The sequence below is a fragment of the Ursus arctos genome, unplaced genomic scaffold (assembly GCF_023065955.2).
Source record: "Ursus arctos isolate Adak ecotype North America unplaced genomic scaffold, UrsArc2.0 scaffold_25, whole genome shotgun sequence".
NCBI classification, from domain to species: domain Eukaryota; kingdom Metazoa; phylum Chordata; class Mammalia; order Carnivora; family Ursidae; genus Ursus; species Ursus arctos.
In genome coordinates, this window is record NW_026622930.1 from 113,520 (window position 1) to 137,562 (window position 24,043).

The 24,043-nt window shown below is 42.9% G+C and overlaps 2 protein-coding genes across 2 annotated transcripts; one reads left to right on the forward strand and one right to left on the reverse strand.

Moving 5' to 3' along the window:
• Positions 1 to 289: 289 nt before the first annotated feature.
• On the reverse strand, positions 290 to 2,512 carry LOC125282256 (disintegrin and metalloproteinase domain-containing protein 29-like). Its single transcript, XM_048216447.1, has one exon. It carries the CDS (start codon positions 2,510 to 2,512, stop codon positions 290 to 292), a length of 2,223 nt encoding a protein of 740 aa, XP_048072404.1.
• Positions 2,513 to 9,069: 6,557 nt separating this feature from the next.
• On the forward strand, positions 9,070 to 11,307 carry LOC125282255 (disintegrin and metalloproteinase domain-containing protein 21-like). The gene has a single exon (XM_048216445.1). The coding sequence runs from the start codon at positions 9,070 to 9,072 to the stop codon at positions 11,305 to 11,307; it is 2,238 nt and encodes a 745-aa protein (XP_048072402.1).
• Positions 11,308 to 24,043: the final 12,736 nt, after the last annotated feature.

The window sequence follows — 24,043 nt, forward strand, 5'->3', positions numbered from 1 at the left end:
GTCCCAGTGGCTCACTCAAGTGCTCTGGATAGTGTCTCAGGCTCAGTGTGGGTTCTTACAGGCTGACAAAAAAAAATGAAGACACCATCATTGTGCACTTTATAAGTTTTATTTCAGAATGTTGGTCAGTGACCTATGACACAACTGGTGTGAGAGCCCCGTGATGTGCATAGGGACCCCTGTGTCTCCTACAGACCCCTGGAAATGTGGATGTCAGTTTTGCCATGTCCTTACTGTAGTTTCTCCTGTTGTAGTGTAGTTTCTCCTGTGTTATTCTCCTGTGGATTGTCTATTTGTTGTTCAAGGGACTGGGGATGATTTCAGGATTGGCTTCATCAACTATCTTTTCTTTAACTGTAACAGTCTTGATTGTTCTTACGTTGGTGGCAAAGCCAAAGAGAAATGCAGCTATTAAGGCATAAATGCGAGCAAAGACCACTCTCAGATATATCACTGATTCATCATTTTGCCTGACTGATCGCATTCTACTAGGAGGGGATCCACTGTCTATGCTCCCACCAGCACCTCTGTCAATGCACAGTGGAGGATCCCAACCTACGTGGCAATGACAGTTCCTGTTATTGTTGCAAATCCCCCTGTAACTGCATTTCTCAGGTAAACAGTCATAATTCAGCTGAGCCACAATGCCATTGCAGTAGGTGTTGTTACAGAACTTTCCGGGAGCACAGGGAGTACCAGGTCTCACGTGACCAGCATCATTTGCTCCTGTGGAGCGATGTGAGTCCAGCCCAAAACACAAAAACCCCAAGATCAGAGACTGATGGAATCCCACATGTTCTTGCAATGGAGGGAGATGTGTGACATTACCACATTGCAGCCTTCCACACTGAATGTCATCTTGGGCACAGGCGTTACCTTTCTTTCTCCGAGCATCTCTTGTGCAGTATCCATATCTATCTCCTCTTTTATTTATGTCATAGCAGGCATCTGCACCTTTCACAGCATTTTTACCAAAGATTTCTTGGCAGTGCACAGTGCGGTCAGTGCAATTTCCATGATAGCAGTAGCCCTCTTCAGTGCATGGGGTTCCATCTTGCATATAGAAATCATCAGGGCAGGCCAGGGACTCCCCACGGCAGTACTCTGGAAGGTCACACATAGTTTGGATTGGTCTGCAGAGTGTCCCAGCAGGGGAATAGATGCAGTTTGTACAGCATCTGCCTGTATTACATTTGCTGCCAGTGGTGAAGGTACAATCACTCGTACAGCACGGGTTCCTGTAACACTGTTTGAAGGAGCCACAGTCACACTCTTCGCCTTGATCCACTATGTAGTTTCCACAACGATCGTGGGTTAGGCTTTTATTGAAATATATCATATCAGTTCTGAATATGCAGTCAGCTGTTGGACCACGCAGTACATGGTTTAAATGTACAAAGGTACAGTTACTGAAGGAATCTGTCAGACCAGGTGGTCTGTACATAATGCACGTGGATCTTCTCTGGCAAGTACAAGTTACAGTGTCATAGTAGAAACCAAAACTTCTTCCCACTTTTTGCGCTGCTATGATAGACAACACTAAATACTGTCTGCCTAGGTAACCAAGCATGATGAGGTTTTTATCTGAGCAAAAACTATATATGGCAGGTTCAATATCATTATCCTCTGGCCATTCTTTAATCACAATTATGGATGAATGTGGTTTCAAACGTGAATACATACTATATCTAAAGTGTTGAAAATATTGATTCCCAACCACGTTAACTGGATCTCTCCTATCATAAATGATAATGGAGGAAATATAATAACTTACATCAACAGCTTGAAACAATGTGTCAATTAAACTAAATACCCTTATCAAGAATTGGGCACATTTTGACACGTTATTGAATACAGCATACATTGAGTTGGAACTTAGGGCAAGTGCTTTCACATTTCCATGATGGGATGCATACATCTTACTAGAGATCCTGGGGACAGCACTGGCATTTGCTTGAGAGAACATGGGGTCCCTAACCTCCTTATGTCCCAGTTCATAGGTAGGTCCTGTTGCATTGGTGTCTGCCACTATCTGAGAAACAATGTGTTCAAACCTTTGGGAATTGCTGAGGGGTTTGATTTCATAGGCAAGGTCATCCAACTTCATGATACCTTCAAGACCCCCATAGCACGTGTCCACGGTGACCATGGAAAGGGGAATCTCCTCCAGGTAGCCGAGGTAGTAACAGTCTGGAGGGATGAAGGGGTAGTCCATCTGCAAGGCTTCTTGGTCATCCTGAGTCATCATCAGCAGATGTCTGGACCAAAACAGCTTCTTGCGCCGCATGTGGATAACGTGTCTCTTGCCCCCAAAATGCAGACTGTAGGACAGCCAGCCTGGCATCTGAATGCCTTTGCCGTGGTGCAGCTCCTTCCTGGGAATGACCACCTCAGAGGAGATGTAGCGCCATGAGGGACGGCCTTGAGAACCTCGGACAGGAGCCAGTCCTGCCCAGAGTACAAGTAGCAAGAGGAGCACCCTCATGGTGACCTGGCCCTCTGCCAGCCCCATGCCCCTTCTCAGGGACATCTGTCAGTGAGACTGGGTAAAGGGAGGATCCTCAGGAAGCCAGGTCTAGAGCATCTGACAGGAGACAGGGCTGCCTCAGGCTGCCAGCACCCTACACCTGGGAGCCACCTGTGGGGATTAGGTCACAGTCACAGGGTGTGGCAGTGGATGGGTCTGACGTAAGTTCAGCTGGGCTGGTGGTGGGAGAGGTGGGTGGGCCATGTGCATGAGTGTTCACATGGACATGGGAAGGGAGTTGGACCCAGAGGCATCCCTAGATTCAACACGTTTAATCTTTCCTCCAGATACTTGAATAGGTGACATACAGTTATAACAGAATTAACTCCTTTACCACTTCCATCTCCCATGGTACTTCTGAGTCACTTTCAGTGGTTTGCCCCCATTCATCACTCTGGAGGCCACTCTTTCCTACTTCCTTGGCATGTGGAGGTAGACATTGCAAATTTTACCTTATATGTGTTGAAAATAATGGTTTGTAATGTTACATGTCTTAGCACATGCCTTATTCTGGTTTGCCACTTATTTGCAAGTCATTTTATCCTTTTGGTTTTTGCATTGAAACTTCTTTTGAGCTTACTGAGTAGAGTAACTACTCAAAGTAACTTTGAGCTTACTGCGTAGAGTAGAGTAGAACATCGTGTGATGTTCGGTGAGTTACAAGTTTGTATGTCACTTTTTTCTCACACCAGATGGTGAGACCAGAATGTACCACTGACCACATATGAGACCCAGCTTTCGTTTCCTGTACTCCTCTATTTTGGTTCTTTCCTGGACTTAGGCAGCATGAGTGGTTCCTTTCTCAGCTGAAGACACAGGGGAGCTGGGGTTACTTTCATAGTTGGCATCATGGAACCTGGGTGTACTCAGGAAATGTTACCAACAACTCTACTCCCTTCTTTGGTTAACTAACCAAACAGCCCCCCCCCCTTTTAAGTCCCCTGTGTCAGTCAGAAACCTCACTGTTGGCTTTTCAAAAAGAGTGTGACTCTGTCCAGGTGTCTGGTCTCCTGAGTAAGGCTTACATTCCTTTCCAATCAAAACTCATCTCTTGGAGAAAAAAAAAAGATGGCGGAGGACTAGGGAAACTTTTTTCAGCTGGTCCCCTGAATCAAGCAGGATATCAAACAGATCATCCTGAACACCCATGAAATCAGGCCGAGACGTAGGAAGATACATCTGGATCTCTACAAATGAACATCTCCAGCACTGAATATTAAGGTACAAAGTGGGGACTCGTGAATCCGCGCACAGATATCGGAAGATAAATGGAAGGGGAGGGAGCTGATGCGCTTGGGTGCTGGGAAGCAGTAGCGACGTGCACTGGGAGGCAGGCCAGAGTCACGGGCCTGCGAAAGAGCAGACTGAGACCGTGAGCCTGGGAATGCGCATGCTACCAGACTGAAAACCAGAGCTCCGGAGCACTTGCTGGAACCAGACTGATACCGGAAGCTCGGGAGTGCGTGCACAACCAGACTGAAAACCAGTCTCCAGAGCACGTGTGAACCACACTGAAACAGCGAGCTCGGGATCACGCATGGGAACCAGGGGTGGCTGGTGGTGTTAGAAACACAAAGGACAGAGAAGTGCCAGCCCTGGAAGTGAGGGCTGAGAGAGCGGCTGTAGGGCGCACAACCTGGGACGCTGCAGGGGTTTTAGCAGCACCGACAGAAACAGAGTTAAAGTGGCCAAGAGAGCTCAGTGGAGAGTGGACTGCGATCTCTCTGTTCTGAGACAGAGGCTAGGACACAGCCACTGCTGCTCTGACTCTCAGAAGAGTCACAGACAACCTCCAGGGAAAGCAGCCGGAGAATAAAAGCCTGGAAATACCAGCTCACATTGTGCCCATCCCCATCCCCACTTGCAGGGGACAGGGAGACTCTACCCAAACAGGGTTGCCTGAGTATCAGCGCAGCAGGACCCTCCCCCAGAAGGCAGGCTGAAATATCAAGAAGCCTACATCCGTAAGGTCCCTATAAAACAAGTGCACACTACCTGGGTCCTGGTCAGTAATTTGGGCTCTGGGCATCCCTGCAACCTCTCCTCATCAGAATGATGAGGAGGAGAAATCCCCCACAGCTGGGAAAAAATAATGAGTCTGTGGCCTCTGCCACAGAACTGATGGATATGGACATAACCAAATTATCGGAAATGGAGTTCAGAGTAACAATGGTCAAGATGATGTGCATGCATGAAAAAAAATATTAATGAAAATATTAACGAGAGTATAGAATATCTAGGGCAGAAATGAGACCGAACCTGGCAGAAAGTAAAAACGCTATGAATCAAATGCAGTCTAAACTAGATGCTCTGAGGGCCAGGGTACATGAGGCAGAAGACCGAATTAATGAATTGGAGGATGGGATGGTAGAAGAGAAAGTTAAAACAGAAACTTACCTCAAAAAAACCCAATCTCAAGAATGTAGATTATGGGGGCGCCTGGGTGGCACAGTCATTAAGCGTCTGCCTTCGGCTCAGGGCCTGATCCAGGCATTCTGGGATCGAGCCCCACATCAGGCTCCCCGGCTGGGAGTCTGCTTCTTCATCTCCCAATCCCCCTGCTTGTGTTCCCTCTCTTGCTGGTGGTCTCTCTCTGTCAAATAAATAAACAAAATCTTAAAAAAAAAAAAGAATGTAGATTATGGGAGATTACTGACTCAATGAAACGTTCCAATGTCAGAATCATCGGCATCCCTGAGGGGTTTGAGAAAGAGAGAGGTCTAGAAAAGATATTTGAACAAACTGTAGCTGGGAACTTCCCTGATCTGGCAAAGAAAACAAGCATTCATGTCCAAGAGGCAGAGAGGACCCCTCCCAAGGTCAATGACAACAGACCTACACCAAGTCACGTCATAGTGCATTTGCAAATATTAGATCCAAGGATACAGTATTGAAAGCAACCAAAGGGAAGAAAATCCTTACGTACAAAGGGGAAAATATCAGAATAACGTCAGACCTTTCTACAGAGACCTGGCAGGCTAGGAAGGTTTGGCAGGGTATTTTCAAAGCTCTATCTGAGAAGAACATGCAACCAAGGATCCTTTATCCAGCAAGGCTGTCATTCAGAATTGATGGAGAGATAAGCACCTTCCAAGATCAGCAGAAACTAAAGGAATTCGTAACCACCAAAGCAGCTCTACATGAGATATTAAGGGGGGTTCTTTAAAAGTAAAAAGGCACCAAAAGTGATATAGAACAGAAATTTACAAGCTATAGAAACAAAGACTTCACAGGCAACATGACATCATTAAAATCATATCTTTCAATAATCACTTTCAATGTGAATGCCCCAAATGCTCCCATGAAACTCCACAGGGTTGCAGATTGGATAAAAAGACATGACCCATCCATTTGCTGTCTACAAGAGACTCATTTTGAACCTAAAGGTACATACAGACAAAGTGAAGGGATGGAAAGCCATTTTTCATGCCAATGGACCTCAAAAGAAAGCTGGAGTAGCAATTCTCATATTAGACAGATTACATTTTAACTAAAGACTGTTGTTAAAGATACAGAAGGACACTATATTATTCTTAAAGGATGTATCAAACAAGTGGATATGACAATTATAAATATCTATGCCGCCAACAGGGGAACAGCTAGATACACAAGCCAACTCTTAACCAGAATAAAGAGACATATAGATAATAATAAGTTAATTGCAGGGGACCTCAACACTCCACTGTCAGCAATTGACAGATCGCCTAAGCAGAAAATGAACAAAGAAACAAGAGCTTTGAATGACATACTGGACCAGATGGACCTCATAGATATATATAGAACACTACACCCCAGAACAACAGAATACTCATTCTTTTCTAATGCACATGGAACTTTCTCCAGAATTGACCATATGCTGGGTCTCAAAACAGGTCTCAACCAATACCAAAAGACTGAGATTATTCCCTGCATATTCTCAGACCACAGTGCTTTGATACTGGAACTCAATCACAAGGACAAATTTGGAAGAAACTCAAACACTTGGAAACTTAGAACCATCATGTTCAAGAATGATTGGGTAAACCAGGAAATTAAAAATCAATTTAAATGATTTTTGGAGACCAATGACAATGAAAACACTTTGGTCCAAAACGTTTGGGACACTGCAAAGGCAGTCCTAAGGGGAAAATACATAGCCATCCAAGCCTCACTCAAGAGAATTGAAAAATCTAAAGTGCAGTTTTTAGTAAGGAGGGCATGTATTGCATGATGCATTGGGTGTTATACACAATAAATAAAAAAATAAATATAAAAATGTCTATAACACCCAAAGCAATCTACACATTCAGTGAAACCCCTATCAAAATACCACCAGGAATTGTCAGAGAGTTGGAACAAATACTCCTACAATTTGTATGGAATCACAAAAGACCCCAGACAAAGCAATCCTGAAAAATCAAAGCAAAGCTGAAGTCCTCACTATTCTGGATTTAATAGTGTATTGCAAATATGTGATCATCAAGACAGTATTGTACTGGCACAGAAAGAGATGCATAGATCAGTGGAACAGAATAGAATACTCAGAATTGGACCCACAACTCTATGGTCAACTAATCTTCAACAAAACTGGAAAGAATATCCAATGGAAAAAAAGACAGTCTCTTCAACACATGGGGTTGGTAAAACTGGACAGCCACATGCAGAAGAACAAAAGTGGACCACTTTTTTTTTTTACACCTACACAAAAATAAATTAAATGGTCGAAAGACCTAAACCTGACACAAGAAACCATCAAAATCCTAGTTGAGAACACAGGCAGTAACTTCCTTTATAACATCCTTACAAATTTTTTCTAGATATATCTCCAGAGGCAAGGGAAACAAATGCAAAATAAACTTTTGGGACTTCAATTTAAAAAAAGAGAGAGGAAACAAACAAACAAAAACAACTACTTCTGCACAGTGAAGGAAATGAAAAACAAAACTAAAAGCAAACTCTGGAATAGGAGAAAATATTTGCAAATTCCACATCTGATAAAGGGCTAACATCCAAAATATGTAAGGATTCTAAAAATTATTTTCACATTTTCAGTAGAGAGCATGTCCGTGGAGCTCAGCATACTGTCACAAAAGAAGCAGAATTCCTGTCTTTCACTTTTGTATTGTGATAAGATCTCACTAAACATGAGATCTACTCTCTTAAAAATTTAACTGTGCAGCTCAGTATTGTTAATACAGTTCCAGGATTTTGGAGCAGACCTCTAGAACTTAATCATCTTGAATAACAGAAAATCATACCCCTTGAGATGCAGCTTCCCAATTTCCCTCCAGACCAACCCCTGAGAACAACAATTCCACTCTGTTTTACTGTTACCAAACCCAAATTCAGCTGCCCATTGTTGGAAAGGCCAATATTCAAGAGATGAGTTTTGATTGGAAAGGAATGTGAGCTTTATTCAGGAGGCCAGCCACCTGGGCAGAAGTCTCACTCCTGTTCAAAAGACAGCAGTGAGATTTCTGCCTGACCTAGGGGATATGAAAGGGGTTTAGGGTAATTGATCAAGAAGGGAGAGCAGTGGTTGGCAACGTTTAAATTCACATGCAGCCTCCATGGTGCCAACTACAAAAGTTACCTCAGCCTCCCTGTATCTTCAGCTGAGAAGGGAACCACACATGTTGCCAAAGTCCAGAAATGAACCACAGTATAGGATTAGAGGCAACAAAACCTGGCTCTCACATGTGCTCAGCAGTACATTCTGTTCTCACCAGCTAGTGTGAGAAAAAAATGACATACAAACTTGTAACTCACCGAATATCACACGGAGTACTGGGGAATGTTTTACTCAGTAAGCTCAAAGAAAGCTTCAAAGCAAAACCAAAACGATCACGGGCACCTGGGTGGCTCAGTCATTTGGACGTCTCCCTTCAGCTCAGGTCATCATTTCAGGGTGCTGGGATCAAGCCCCACGTCAGGCTCCCTGCTCAGCAGGAGCCTGCTTCTCCCTCTCATCCCTGCTCATGCTGTCTTCTAGCTATCTCTGTCTGTCTCTCTCTCAAATAAAGATATAAAAAAAGGATCAAATGACTTACAAATTAATGGCAAACCAGAATAAGACATGTACTATTAGAAAGCCATTATTTCAACACCTATAAGGTAAAATTTGCAATGTCTATCTCCACATGCCAAGGAAGTAGGAAAGAGTGGCCCCCATAGTGAGGAATGGGGGCAATCCACTGAAAGTGACCCAGCAGTACCATGGGACATGGAAGTGGTAAAGGAGTTAATTCTGTTATAACTGTACATCACCTATTCAAGTATCTGGAGGAAAGATTAAATGTGTTGAATCTAGGGATGCCTCTGGGCCCAACTCCCTTCCCATATCCATGCCCACCCACCTCTCCCACACCCACCCCAGCTGAACTGATGTGCAGACCCACCAACTGCCACACCCTGTGACTGTGACCTAATCCCCACAGGTGGCTCCCAGGTGTAGGGTGCTGGCAGCCTGAGGCAGCCCTGTCTCCTGTCAGATGCTCTAGACCTGGCTTCCTGAGGATCCTCCCTTTACCCAGTCTCACTGACAGATGTCCCTGAGAAGGGGCATGGGGCTGGCAGAGGGCCAGGTCACCATGAGGGTGCTCCTCTTGCTGCTTGCACTCTGGGCAGGACTGGCTCCTGTCCAGGGTTCTCAAGGCCGTCCCTCATGGCGCTACATCTCCTCTGAGGTGGTCATTCCCAGGAAGGAGCTGCACCACGGCAAAGGCATTCAGATGCCAGGCTGGCTGTCCTACAGTCTGCATTTTGGGGGCAAGAGACACGTTATCCACATGCGGCGCAAGAAGCTGTTTTGGTCCAGACATCTGCTGATGATGACTCAGGATGACCAAGAAGCCTTGCAGATGGACTACCCCTTCATCCCTCCAGACTGTTACTACCTCGGCTACCTGGAGGAGATTCCCCTTTCCATGGTCACCGTGGACACGTGCTATGGGGGTCTTGAAGGTATCATGAAGTTGGATGACCTTGCCTATGAAATCAAACCCCTCAGCAATTCCCAAAGGTTTGAACACATTGTTTCTCAGATAGTGGCAGACACCAATGCAACTGGACTTGCCTATAAACTGGTACGTAAGGAGATTAGCGACCCCATGTTCTCTCAAGCAAATGCCAGTGCTGTCCCCAGGATCTCTAGTAAGATGTATTCATCCCATCATGGAAGGGTGAAAGGAATGGCCTTAAGTTCCAACTCGATGTATACTGTGTTTAACAACGTGTCAAAATGTACCCAGTTCCTCATCAGGCTATTTAGTTTAATTGACACGTTCTTTCATGCTATTGATATAAATTATTATATTTCATCCATGATCATTTATAATCAGAGAGATCCAGCTGCCATGGGCAATTATCACCCGACACAGAATCCATATTTTCGACACTATGAGAGGCAAGTGTTTCAAATATTTCAACCACATTCATCCTTAATTGTGATAAAAGAAGGGCCACAGGATCAAAATTTTGAGCCTGTGTTGTATGGTGTATGCCGTTTTCGAAACCTTGTCATGCTTGGTTATTTAGGCAGACAGTATTTTTTGTTGTCTGTCATAGCAACACAAAAGTTGGGAAGAAGTTTTGGTATATACTATGATTCGTTACACTGTTCATGCCAGAGAAGGTCCACATGCATTATGAACACATCACCTGGTCTGACAGATTCCTTCAGTAACTGTTCCTATATGCATATGCAGCACATAGTGGGTGGCGAGGTACTCGAGTGCATGTACAGGACTGACACTGTGTATTTCAATAAAAGCCTTACGCACGATCGTTGTGGAAACTACATAGTGGATCAAGGCGAAGAGTGTGACTGTGGCTCCTTCAAACAGTGTTACAGCAACCCGTGCTGTACGAGTGATTGTACCTTCACCACTGGCAGCAAATGTAATACAGGCAGATGCTGTACAAACTGCATCTATTCCCCTGCTGGGACGCTCTGCAGACCAATCCAAACTATGTGTGACCTTCCAGAGTACTGCCGTGGGGAGTCCGTGGCCTGCCCTGATGATTTCTATATGCAAGATGGAACCCCATGCACTGAAGAGGGCTACTGCTATCATGGAAATTGCACTGATCGCACTGTGCACTGCCAAGAAATCTTTGGTAAAAATGCTGTGAAAGGTCCAGATGCCTGCTATACCATAAATATTAGAGCAGAAAGATATGGACATTGCAGAAGACAAGCCGATAAAATGAAGAGTGTTGCCTGTGCCCTCCAGGACATTCAGTGTGGAAGGCTGCAATGTGGTAATGTCACGCATCTTCCCCAGTTGCAAGAACATGTGGGATTCCATCAGTCTCTGATCTCAGGGTTCTGGTGCTTTGGGCTGGACTCACATCGCTCCACAGGAGCAAATGATGTTGGTCACGTGAGACCTGGTACTCCCTGTGCTCCCGGAAAGTTCTGTAACAACACCTACTGCAATGGCACTGTGGCTCAGCTGTATTATGACTGTTTACCTGAGAAATGCAGTTACAGGGGGATTTGCAACAATAACAGGAACTGTCATTGCCACGTAGGTTGGGATCCTCCACTGTGCATTGACAGAGGTGCTGGTGGGAGCATAGACAGTGGACCCCCTCCTAGTAGAATGCGATCAGTCAGGCAAAGTGATGAATCAGTGGTATATCTGAGAGTGGTCTTTGCTCGCATTTATGCCTTAATAGCTGCACTCCTCTTTGGCGTCGCCACAAATGTAAGAACTATCAAGACAGTTAGAGTTAAGGAAGAGATAGTTGATACAGACAATCCTGAAATCAGCCACCAGACTCCTAAAAAACAATAGGCAATCCACAGGAGCACGAATGAAACTAAAGTAAGGAGGTGGCAAAGCTGACATCTACATTTCCAGGGGTCTTCCGGAGACACTGGGGTCCCCACACACATCTCTTGACTCTGACAGTCTGTGATAGGTCATTGAAGAGCATTCTGAAATAAATTGTGAAAAGCGCATTGTGCTGGTTTCTATTTATTTTTGTAAGCCTGTATTAGCCTACACTGATCAAGAGACACTGTCCTGAGTACTGAGTCAGCAGCTGGGACTTGAGCTGAGGCTCATGGGTGCAGAACTAAGGGAAGTTGCCACAGGCTCCTGTACGGGCAAATTAATGACATTTTCCCAAAACATTGCTCATGAGCATTGAGGTTTCTCTCATTGTCCAGATAATTTCTCCTTCTCCATCCCAAAGTGGATTCAGGGTGATGGAGGGCTACTACCCACCCAAGCTGCCTGTTGACACTGTGGTGGTTGTGGGCAGTAGGGGAGAGTGACTGGGGTATGATCTCACCTAGTGCAAGCCATGCCATCCTGCAGAGCAAGTTTCTGAATGAGGGAGCCTGAGACCATGATCCTGAATATTGAATCCCATGATATTAATCAGAAAGATAGGCAGATGTGTCCATTGATGACTCTGGTACCCATCTGGAGCCCTAGGAAAGTTCATCCCACCCTTCCCTCCTAGTTTGCATTTCAGGGAGCTGAGCAGTGACAGTAGCTGAGCAGATGTGGTGAGAAAAATCAACTTGATGTACTGAGCTGCTGGCTGGGCATGGGACATAGAGTCCTATGTAAACTCACCCCCATCACCCTTAGATAAGTGTCTAACAGGGATTCCCACTCTGGTTCTCCTAGATGCCTTTTTTTTAAAATTTGTTATTATGTTATGTCTGTCACCATACAGTACATCCTTAGTTTTTAATGTAGTGTTCCATGATTCATTGTTTGCGTATAACACCCAGTGCTCCATGCAACACGTGTCCTCCTTAATACCCACCACCGGCCTATCCCAATACCCCACCCCATCCCCTCTGAAGCCCTCAGTTTGTTTCTCAGAGTCCACAGTCTCTTGTGGTTCATTCCCCCTCCTGTTTACCCCCCTTCATTCTTCCCTTCCTTGTCCTACTGATCTTCCTGCTATTTCTTATGTTCCATTAATGAGTGAAACCATATGATAATTGTCTTTTTCTGCTTGACTTATTCACTTAGCATTATCTCCTCCAGTCCCGTCCATGTTGCTGCAAATGTTGGGTAATTGTTCTTTCTGATGGCTGAGTAATATACCATTCTATATATGGACCACATCTTCTTAATCCAGTCATCTGTTGAAGGGCATCTCGGCTGCTTCCATGATTTAGCTATAGTGGACAATGCTGCTATGAACATTGGGGTGCATATGGCCCTTCTCTTCACTATGTCTGTATCTTTGGGGTCAATACCCAGTAGTGCAATGGCTGGATCATAGGGTAGCTCTATTTTTAACTTTTTGAGTGACCTCCACATTGTTTTCCAAAGTAGCTGTACCAACTTGCATTCCCACCAAGAGTGTAAGAGGGATCCCCTTTCTCCACATCCTCTCCAACATTTGTTGTCTTCTGACTTGTCAATTTTTGCCATTCTAAGTGGCGTAAGGTGGTATCTCAAGGTGGTTTTGATTTGAATTTCCCTGATGGCTAATGATTTTGAACATTTTTTCATGTGTCTGTTAGCCATTTGTATGTCTTCATTGGAAAAGTGTTCATATATCTGCCCATTTTTGGATTTATTTGTTTCTTGTGTATTGTGTTTGAGAAGTTCTTTGTAGATCTTGGATACCAGCCTTTTATCTGTAGTGTCATTTGCAAATATCTTCTCCCATTCTGTGGGCTGCCTCTTAGGTTTGTTTTTGTTTTTGACCATTTCCTTGGCTGTGAAGAAGCGTGTTTGTTTGTTTGTTTGTTTGTTTGTTTGTTTTATGAAGTCCCACAGTTCATTTTTTCTTTTGTCTCTCTTCCCTTTAGAGATGTGTCCTGAAAAAAGTTGCTGTGGCCAACGTCAAAGGGGTTGCAGCCTATGTTCCCCTCTAGGATTTTGATGAATTCCTGTCTCACATCGAGGTCATTTATCCATTTTGAGTTTATCTTTGTGTATGCTGTGAGAAAGTAGTCAAGTTTCATTCTTTTTCATATAGCTGTCCAATTTTCCCAGCACCACATATTGAAGAGAGTGTCTTTTTTTCCACTGGATGTTTTTTCCTGCTTTGTCAAAGATCAGTTGCCCATAGAGCCGAGTGTCCATTTCTGTGGTCTCTATTCTGTTCCATTGGTCCTAGTCTCCTTTTAAAATAACCATGCAGTGGTGAGCCTGTGAAACATTAGGGACCTCAGCCCCATCCACCTCCTATGTAACTGGGTGCTTGCTACCCTATTCTCTATCTCATGCTACCTGGGGACCTAGGATGGATGTTGGCCATCCCTGTGTCATTGTGCTCCCCTGGCTTCTAAGACCTGTTCATCATAAAATCTGGGACTCCACTTCCACTGTGGGGTGTACTGAAACCCCACCTTCAGTCAAACAGCCATGTGGTTCTCAAGTCCCCAGTGTGGGAGTTCAGATGCTGAGGAAGGCACCTCTTAACCCAGTGTGGGCAACTTATGCCTATTCTTTCAGTAGGACACAGTCTGCATGTTCTTAATTCAATACAGTAGCTGAGGTTCCCCAGCACAATTTTTCACAAGGATAGGTTTGGGGATGGAGCCAGTGTCTTGGAGCTGAGAATGCCTCACTCACCTCCTCCCCCAGACCTCTAGCCTCTCTGGGCTGGAACTGTTGCTTGCTGGTCTGTAGCACTGCTTGGGCTGATGCCTGGTGTCACCAGGAAGACCCGCCCTAACTTGTCAGTGCTGTAAAAGGTCAGACTCCTGCAGAGACCAACCAGTAGGAACCATTCTGGGGGAGCCCAGGAGTGTGTATTTCCTATTCATCTCTAAAAAGACTGAACTGGGTGTTGGGTCTGTTTGAGATGTGCTATAATCATACGGGAATGTCCTTCATTAACAACAGGGGACCTAATGTGGACAGTAGGGCTCTGCCTCTTTCCACAAGTAGGGACCTGGGGTGCAGCCTATTTGGTCTTGGGAACAAAGGACAGTGTACCTAAGTTAGTGACAAAGGGGAGACCAACTGCTGGACACACTGTGTGACAACTGGGAATTGGGTATATAGCTTAGAGCAGCAGTCCTAGCCCATGACAGTGGTAAATTTACCAGGAGGATCATGGTAGCCTGGGCAGAAAACATAGCAAAGGCACTCATCCCCTGTGGTTGCAATCTTTGGTGCTATCCCAAATAATCCCTAACCTCTAGGTGTGGGATGGGACACCCCAGTGCAGAAGGCCACCACAGGAAGAGCAACTTCCATTCCAGGTGTTCCCTGTCACCATCCACTGTATCAACATGCCCAAGGACCAGCATGAGTGAGAAACAGAAATGCAAGATTTCCTGGAATTATTTGTCCTCAAGGATGGAGACAAAGGCTTTGATTGTCTCTTATGAGTCTTCCCATTGGCTGGGGTAGACAAAATCCCAAAACTCAACCTTCATTGAAAACCCTGAAGGATTAGAGGTCTGTTTTCTTAGGGAGACCCCAGAGGAGCTTCCACACTCATTGCTGCTCCCCAAGTCCTTGCCAAGCACACCAAGCCATCGGGACAGCAGATGTAGACCATATAATAGGAGGAAGTGTTGTGAGGTAGAGCTGCCCCAAGTCATCAGAGCCCACTGAGATAAGAAGGAATAGGATCTGATAGTGGGAGACTTGGGTTTTTGTGGCATGACACCTCAGGCCCCCTGGGAGGAGACAAGCCCAGGTGAGACACGTTTCTTCTTAGGTAAAATTGAGACAGTTCAATGGGTGTCTTCTTTTGCCTAGTGTCATGCTCCTGAGAACCTTGGATCATTTCCAACCCTGAGGAGACCCCTTTGTTGCCAGAATCTGAGGAGTCCTTCATAAAGCACAGCCCTAATCATAAGCTTGTAACTTCATAATTCATAGTAATACAAGGTTCAAGACAGCAGGCATTAGCATGGATACAATAGTCTCGTGTGACAAGGAGAATTTTCCTGAAGCCCAAGACTTGTTTTCCACAAACCTGATGGGCCCACCACCTCTACGGACAGGGACCCAGTGGAGGGTCCCAAGGACATAAAGGGCTTCAGGGCCTCTTATCAGCCTCAGTCAAGGGGTGCCACTTCATTCCAGCTCCCTTCCTCTGGGGATGGAGGACTCCCACACCTCTCTGTATGGGCATCCCTGAGATCAGGGTTCCCTAATGAGTTCATCTCAGGACTGCTGGGACACAAGTCAAAACTTCTCTCAGTCTCCTGGGGTTTGTCCAGAGACTGCTGGCCCTACCCTTCAGGTAGGTGCCATCACTGCTCTGAACACAACAGCCTCAGCTGGCTGGCAGGACCTAATGGTACTCCAGCCCTGACCACTGGAGGGGTTGCTGCCAAGGCTCCTGCCTCAGGACCTGGCAGTTCAGGAACCTGTTGCCGCTCCTGTATACATCTCTGGTTACTTCCAGACACACTCATATTCCAGCTTTACTATTCTCACTGACCCTGTAGCCATGTTACAGTGTTTCCCAGGAATCCCTCCAATCATAAGTGAGATGTGCCTCATAGCTTTCCAGTAGAACAGGCCGGATAGTAGAAGGTGTTCAACTTCCCTGGGATGTCACTTTTGGAGCAAACTTTACTGAAACTCTTTGAGCACCATTGGCCCCTTTGGTCCTGCCTTTTCCTGGTAAAGGTACATATGACCTGATGTCCCCATGGCCAGTGGGAACAAACTCAGTACCTGGGCTCTCTGGTGGGAGCTGCACATCAGGAGGCTGTAGGACTGCCACCCCCACCCCTGTCAGATCAAGACTGTATTAACCCACCAATATTGTTTGTATTAGGGGACTGAGCAATATCATCCCATAATTCAAGGTTGCTTGAAGGGAGGGATCATTAACACACCATGACTCCTTTCAATTCCCTTATTTGTCAGGAGTTAAGCCCTTACTAGGAGGTGGCCCTTTACAGTGGACAACTGAAATTTAAATGCCCAGGTCCCCTCCTATGGCTTGCATTTCTAACACTGTGCAGGCAGTTGAGGACATCCAAGGGGCTGCCAGGGAACACATTGCTTTGATTGATCTAACCATATGTTCCTTTCAGCATCAATGGGAGATGAGTCACAGCGAAGGTCTGTTTTCACCCTGTACACCCATAGCATCTGTCTGTGGGTAATCCTGACAGCCCCACCATTGCCATGATATTTTTGCCCCCCGGTTAAGGGGAAGGGCTTGTAGTTCTCCTGGTCTGGACGACTGAGGCCTCTTTCAGTGGTTATTTTGCTGTCTGCACACCCCAATTCCCATGTGTTCCTGTCAGTTTGTAAGACTTTGGAGGCCTGCAGTCCTTGGCAGTTGTAAGGCAGGTTTTGTCACCTGACAGACTTAGTGCAGATTTTGGCCCATTTATATATAACTCGAGATGTTAGGCAGACTTAACAGAGAAGTGCTGAGCTACACCAGCTCATGCACTGGTGGCCTGAGTGCCAGACGACACATTTTGTGGTCTGGAGAGGGTTTGTGCCATTTACACTAGCACCAAAAATCATATGTTATCTTGGAATTAACTTAACCAGAGACATAAAGGATCTATATTCTAGAAACTACAAATCACTCTTGAAAGACATTGAGGAAGACACAAAAAGATGGAAAAATATTCCATGCTCATGGATCAGAAGAATTAACATAGGTAAAATGTCCATGCTACACAAAGCAATCTACAGTTTCAATGCTATCCCGATCAAAATATCAATGACATTTTTCAAAGAACTGGAACAAACAGCCCTTAAATTTGTGTGGAACCAGAAAAGGCCATGAATCACCATGGAAGTGTTGAAAAGGAAAAACAAACATGGGGGTATCACAATGCCTGATTTCAAGTTGTACTACAAAGCTGTGATCACAAAGACAGCATGGTACTGGCACAAAAACAGACACATAGACCAATGGAACAGAATAGAGAGCCCAGATATGGACCCTCAACTCTATGGTCAACTAATCTTTGACAAAGCAGGAAAGAAAACATCCCATAGAAAAGAGACAGTCTCTTCAATAAATGATGCTGGTCAAATTTTACAGCTATCTACAGAAGAATGAAACTCAACCATTCTTGTACAGCATACACGAAGATAAACTAAAAATGGATGAAAGACCTCAAGTGAGACAGGAATCCATCAGAATCGTAGAGGAGAACATAAACAGTAAGCTCTTTGACCTCAGCCACAGCAACTTCTTTCATGACACATCTCCAAATTCAAAGGAAACAAAAGCAAAAATGAACTTTTGGTACTTCTCCAAGATAAAAGCTTCTTCACAACAAATGAAACTGTCAACAAAACAAAGAGGCAACCCACAGAATGGGTGAAGATATTTGCAAATAACACTATAGGTAAAGGGCTGTTATCCAAGATCTATAAAGAACTTCTCAAACTCAACACCAAAAAAAAAAAACAAAACAAAACAAAAAAAAAAACAAATAATCAAGTCAAAATAATGGATTTGTGTAATTTCTGTGGTGGTTTCCGAACACTTCAGATTTTTTCCTGGTGAATTTTGTTTGGGTCATGATGGAAATTTTGAACTTGATTCATTCACTTACCCTTTCTTCTATGGGCAAAATGACTAGAAGGAGGAAATCACAACAAAGAAAAGAACCAGAGGCAATGTTCTCAGCCACAGGGGTAATTGATATGGATATAAGAATGATGTCAAAGAGATAATTCAGGATAGCAATTATAAAGTTAATAGCTAGGCTTGGAAAAAGCATACACAACAGTACAGAATCTCTAAGGGTGTAAATGAAATCTAATCAGGCCAGTCTTAAGAATGCTATGAAGTAGATCCAATCTAAATTTGATGCTCAACAGCTAGGTTCAATGAGAGAGAAGAGAGAATAACTGATCTTGAAGACAAACTGATGGAAAGGAAGGAAGTTAAGGAGACGAGAGAAAGACAACTCAGAGCCTATGAAGAAAGGCTTTGAAAATTTAAAGATGCCTTGAAACAAAACAATATCAGAATTATTGGGATGTCCAAGGGGTTGGAGAGAGAGTGAGAGAGGGCCAGAAGGTATATTTGACAAATCATGGCTGAGAACACCCTAATATGGGGAAGAAAACAAGCCTTCACATCCAAGAGGCAGAGATGACCCCTCCCAAAATCAATAAAATAGATGAACACCCTGACATAAAATAGTGATGTCTGCCAATCTTAGAGCCAAAGAAGCTATCCTGAGAGTAGCCAGGGAGAAAAGCTTCCTTAAGTACAGAGGGAGGAACATCACAATAACATCAGGTCTGTCCATAGAAACCTGACGGTCCAGAAAGGTCCGGCTGGATACACTCAGGTTACTAAGTGAGAAGAACATGCAGCCAAGAATAATTTATCCTACATGCCTGTCATTCAGAATGGAAAGAGTGATAAAAAAAAACTTCCAGGACAGGCAGAAATTGAAAGAATATGTGACCACCAAGTCAGCCCTGTAAGAAATATTAAGGGGGATACTGTAAGCAAAGAGAGACCTCAAGAGTAACATAGACCAGAAACAGAGACAATCTACAGAAATAGGGATGATACAGGTGATACAATGGCACTAAATTCATATGTTTCAATGGTTACTCTGAATGTAAATAGACTAAATGCTCCAGTCAAAAGACACAATGTATCAGATTGGATAACAAACCATGATCCATCCATATGATTTTACAAGAGACTCATTTTAGACCTAAGGTCACCTCCAGACTGAAAGTGAGAATATTTGAAACCATTTACCACACTAATAGACTTAAAAGAAAGCTGGGGTAGCAATCGTCCTATCAGAATGATTAAATTTTAAACCAAAGACTGCAGGAAGAGTTGTAGAGGGACACTATATCATACTTAAAGTGCGTCTCCAACAAGAAAATCCAACAAATGTAAATATTTAACCTTAACTTGGGATCAGTCAATTGTATAAACTAATTAATAACCAAAGTAAAGAAAGACATTGATAATAATACATGAATAAGGGACATCAACATCCCACTCACAGCAATGGACAGATCATCTAAGCAGGTGATCAACAAAGAAACAAGAGCGTCAAATGACGCATTTGACCAGATGGACTTCACAGATATATACAAAACATCCCATCCTAAAAGAACAGAATATTCATACTTCTCGATACACATGGAATATTCTCCAGAATAGATTGCATACTGGGTCAGAAATCAGGTCTCAACAGATACCAAAAGATTGAGATAATTCCCTGAATATTTCAGACCACAATGGTCTGAAACTGGAAGTCAATCACAAGAGGAAATTAGGAAGGATCTATAACAGTTGCAGGTTAAAGAGCATCCTGGTAAAGGAAGAACAGATCAACCAGGAAAGTAAAGAAGAACTTAAATAATGGAAATTAAAGGGAATGGAAACACATTTGTTCAAAACCTCTTGGATACATCAAAGACAATTCTAAAAGGGAAGTACATAGCAATACAAGACTTTTTCAACAAATTAGAAAAATTCCCAAATATACAAGCTAACGTTACACTTTTTTTCTTACTATTTGCAGTTAGCCATCATATAGTACATCATTAGTTTTGATGTAATGTTCAATGATTCTTAGTTGTATATAACACCAAGTGCTCATCACAACACCTGCCCTCCTTACTACCCATCGACCAGCTAAAAGACCTGGAGAACTAACAGCAAATAAAGCCTAAACCAAGCAGTAAAAAAAAGAAAAGAAATAATAAAGTTTAGAGCAGAAAAAAATTAAATAGGAACCAGGAGAACAATAGAACAGATCAAGGAAACTAGAAGCTGGTTCTTTAGAATAATTAATGAGATCGATAAAACTCTGGCCAGACTTATCCAAAAGAATAGAGAAAGGGCCAAATTAATAAGGAAAGGGGAGAGATCATGACTAACACCAAGGAAATAGGGAGGAATTTAAGAACATATAATGAGCAAGTATATGCCAAAAAATTAGGCAACCTTGAAGAAATGGATGCATTCCTGGAAAATGATTGAAACTACCAAGAATGAACCATGACAGACTATGGACTCTGGGAAACAAACTGAGGACTTCAGAGGGGAGGGGGTGGGGGAATGGGATAGACTGGTGATGGGTAGTAAGGAGGGCACGTATTGCATGGTGCACTGGGTGTTATGTGCAAGTAAGGAATCATGGAACTTTACATCAAAAACTAGGGATGTACTGCATGGTGACTAACATAATTAAAAATATTATTATTTAAAAAAAAGAAACTACCAAGATTGAAATAGGAAGAGGTACAACATCTGAACAGACCAATAACTGGCAAAGAAATTGAAAGACTAATAAAAAATCTCCCCCAAAATGAGTCCAGGGACAGATGGTTGCCAAGGGCAATTCTTCCAAATCTGTAAAGAAGAAATAATCCTATTCTACTGAAGCTGTTTCAAACAATAGAAATGGGAAAAAAAAAAACCTTCCAAATTATATGAGGCCGGTATTACCTTGATCCCATAACCAGACAAAGACCCCTTCATGGGCACTAGAGAACAATATCCCTGATGAACATGGATGCCAAAATACTCACCAAGATCCTAGCCAATAGTATCCAACAGTACATAAAAAAGGATTATTCAACATGACCAGCTGGATGCTAGAGTGGTTCAACATTCACAAATTAATCAACATGATAGAGGACATTAATAAAAGAAAAGAAAAAGAACCATATGATGCTCTCAACTGATGGAGAGGAAGCATTTTTAAAAAAGTACAGCAACCTTTCTTGATTAAAAATCATCAAAGTGTAGGGATAGAGGGAACATAACTTATTTTTTTATAATTTTTATTTTGTTATATTAGCCACCATACAGTACATCCCTAGTTTTTGATGCAATGTTCCATGATTCATTATTTGCATATAACACCCAGTGCACAATGCAATACGTGCCCTCCTTAATATCCATCACTGGCCTATCCCAATCCCCCACCTCCCTATCCTCTGAAGCCCTCAGATTGTTTCCCAGAGTCCATTGTCTCTCATGGTTCATTCCCCCTTCTGTTTACCCCCCTTCATTCTTCCCTTTCTTCTCCTACCAATCTTCCTGCTATTTCTTATGTTCCATAAATGAGTGAAACCATATAATTGTGTTTCTCTGCTTCACTTATTTCACTTAGCATTATCTCCTCCAGTCCCGCCCATGTTGCTGCGAATGTTGGGTAATCATTCTTTCTGATGGCTGAGTAATATTCCATTGTATATATGGACTGCATCTCCTTAATCCAGTCATCTGTTGAAGGGCATCTTGGCTGCTTCCATGATTTAGCTATAGCGGACAATGCTGCTATGAACATTGGGGTGCATATGGCCCTTCTCTTCACTATGTCTGTATCTTTGGGGTAAATATGCAGTAGTGCAATGGCTGGGTCATAGGGTAGCTCTATTTTTAACTTTTTAAGGGACCTCCACACTGTTTTCCGGAGTGGCTGTACCAACTTGCATTCCCACCAACAATGTAGGAGGGATCCCTTTTTCCACATCCTCTCCAAAAATTATTGTTTCTTGCCTTGTCAATTTTTGCCATTCTAACTGGCGTAAGGTAAAAAATTACATTTTAAACCAAAGACTGTAGTAAGAGATGTAAACACACACAATATCATACTTAAAGGGTCTGCACAACAGGAAGATCTAACAATTACAAATATTTATGTTCCTAATTTGGGAGCATCCAATTATATCAACCAATTAAAAACCAACGCAAAGAAAAACATTGATCGTATTAGATTAATAGTAGGGGACTTCAACACCCCACTCACAGCAATGGACAGATCACCTAGTCAGAAGATCAACAAAAATTCAAGGGCTTTGAATGCCTCATGGAACCCAGTGGAATTGAAGGCATACACAGAGTATTCCATCCTAACACAACAGAATATTCATTCTTCCCAGGTGCACATGGAACTTTTTCCAGAATAGATCAAATACTGAGTCATAAATCAGGTCTCAACTGATACCAAGAGGTTGGGATCATTCCCCGAATATTCTCAGACAACATAGCTTTGAAACTGGAACTCAATCACAAGAGGAAATTTGGAAGGAACTCAAACACTTGGAGCTTAAAGACCATACTACTAAATAATGAGTGGGTCATTGAGGAAATTAAAGAAGAATTTAAAAATTCACAAAAACTAAGGAAAGGAAAACATCGCTGTTCAAAACCTTTGGGATACAGCAAAGGTGATCCTAAGTAGGAAATACATGGCAATACAAGAATCTTGCAAAAATGTAGAAAAATGCCAAATATGCAAGCTAACATTACACCTAATGGAGCTAGGGAGATAACAGAAAATAAAGCATTAACCAAGCAGGAGGAGAGAAATAATAACGATAAGAGCAGAAAGCAGTGAAATAGAAACCAGAAGAGCAGCAAAACAAAGAAACTAGAATCTGGTTCATTGAAACAACTGTTAATTTCTATAATCTCTTAAGCAGACTTATCCAAAGGAAAAGAGAAAGGACCCAAATTAATAAAATCATGAATGGAAGGGTACAGATAACAACCAACAGCAAGGAAATGCAATTTTAAGGCCATAATGTGAGCCACTATTTACCAATAAATTAGGTCAATGTGGAAGAAATGGATACATTCCTGGAAATGTATAAACTACCAAAACTGAAAAAGAAGGAAATAGAAAATCTGAACAGACCCATATCCAGCAAGGATATTGAAGCAGAAATAAAGACCTCTCAAAAAAAGACTCCAGGGCCAGATGGCTTCCCAGGGGAATTCCTGGTTCTAATTGTATTTTAATTATATTCTCAAGTTTGAAGTGGAGTTTTCAAAGACATCTACATAATTTATGAACACAAGATTGCATAGAAACTCCTCCATTGACTGTTCATCGTCATCCTCTCCAGCTTAGTTGTTGTAGAAAGCACATTAATAACACATTCTCAGAGCTCCATATCTACATCTGCAGGGTGATAAATACTTTTATTATAATAACTAAAACTGGATAGGCTGGTGATGGGTAGTAAGGAGTTCATGTATTGCATGGTGCACTGGGTGCTATACGCAACTAATGAATCATGGAACTTTACATCAAAAACCAGGGATGTACTCTATGGTGACTAACATAATATAATAAAAAATATTGTTATAAAAAAATAAAATAAAAAATAAAACTGGAAACAATCCCTATCCACACCAACCACTTAAAAAATAAAATTTTGCCATGTTCACTCTTAGGAAAGCTGCCAAACATTAACATATGTGCAACAGAGAGAAACCTGGTTGAATTTTCAAGGATTTATGCAGAGCAAAAAAAAAAAATTCCTACAAATGAAATTACAAACACTATAATTGCACATCTATCTATAATTTCTTCAAAATTAAAACTAGTCTAAGTAACATGAGAAATACCCAAGTTATGTCAGGATAAGGAGAGGAAGGGAAGAGCAGAAGGAATTCCCAGGAAAATACAGGAAATTTTAGGGAGAATTGATTTGCTCACTCTGGATAATATTGATTGTGACACCTGTGTATATCATATCACACAGTCTGCATGTGTGCAGTTCATCCAGTGTGAAGCACACACATCACAATTCTTACAAAGAGAGATGACTCAGAAGGAACACACAGATATTGAAATGTTAGAAAATACATCTACAT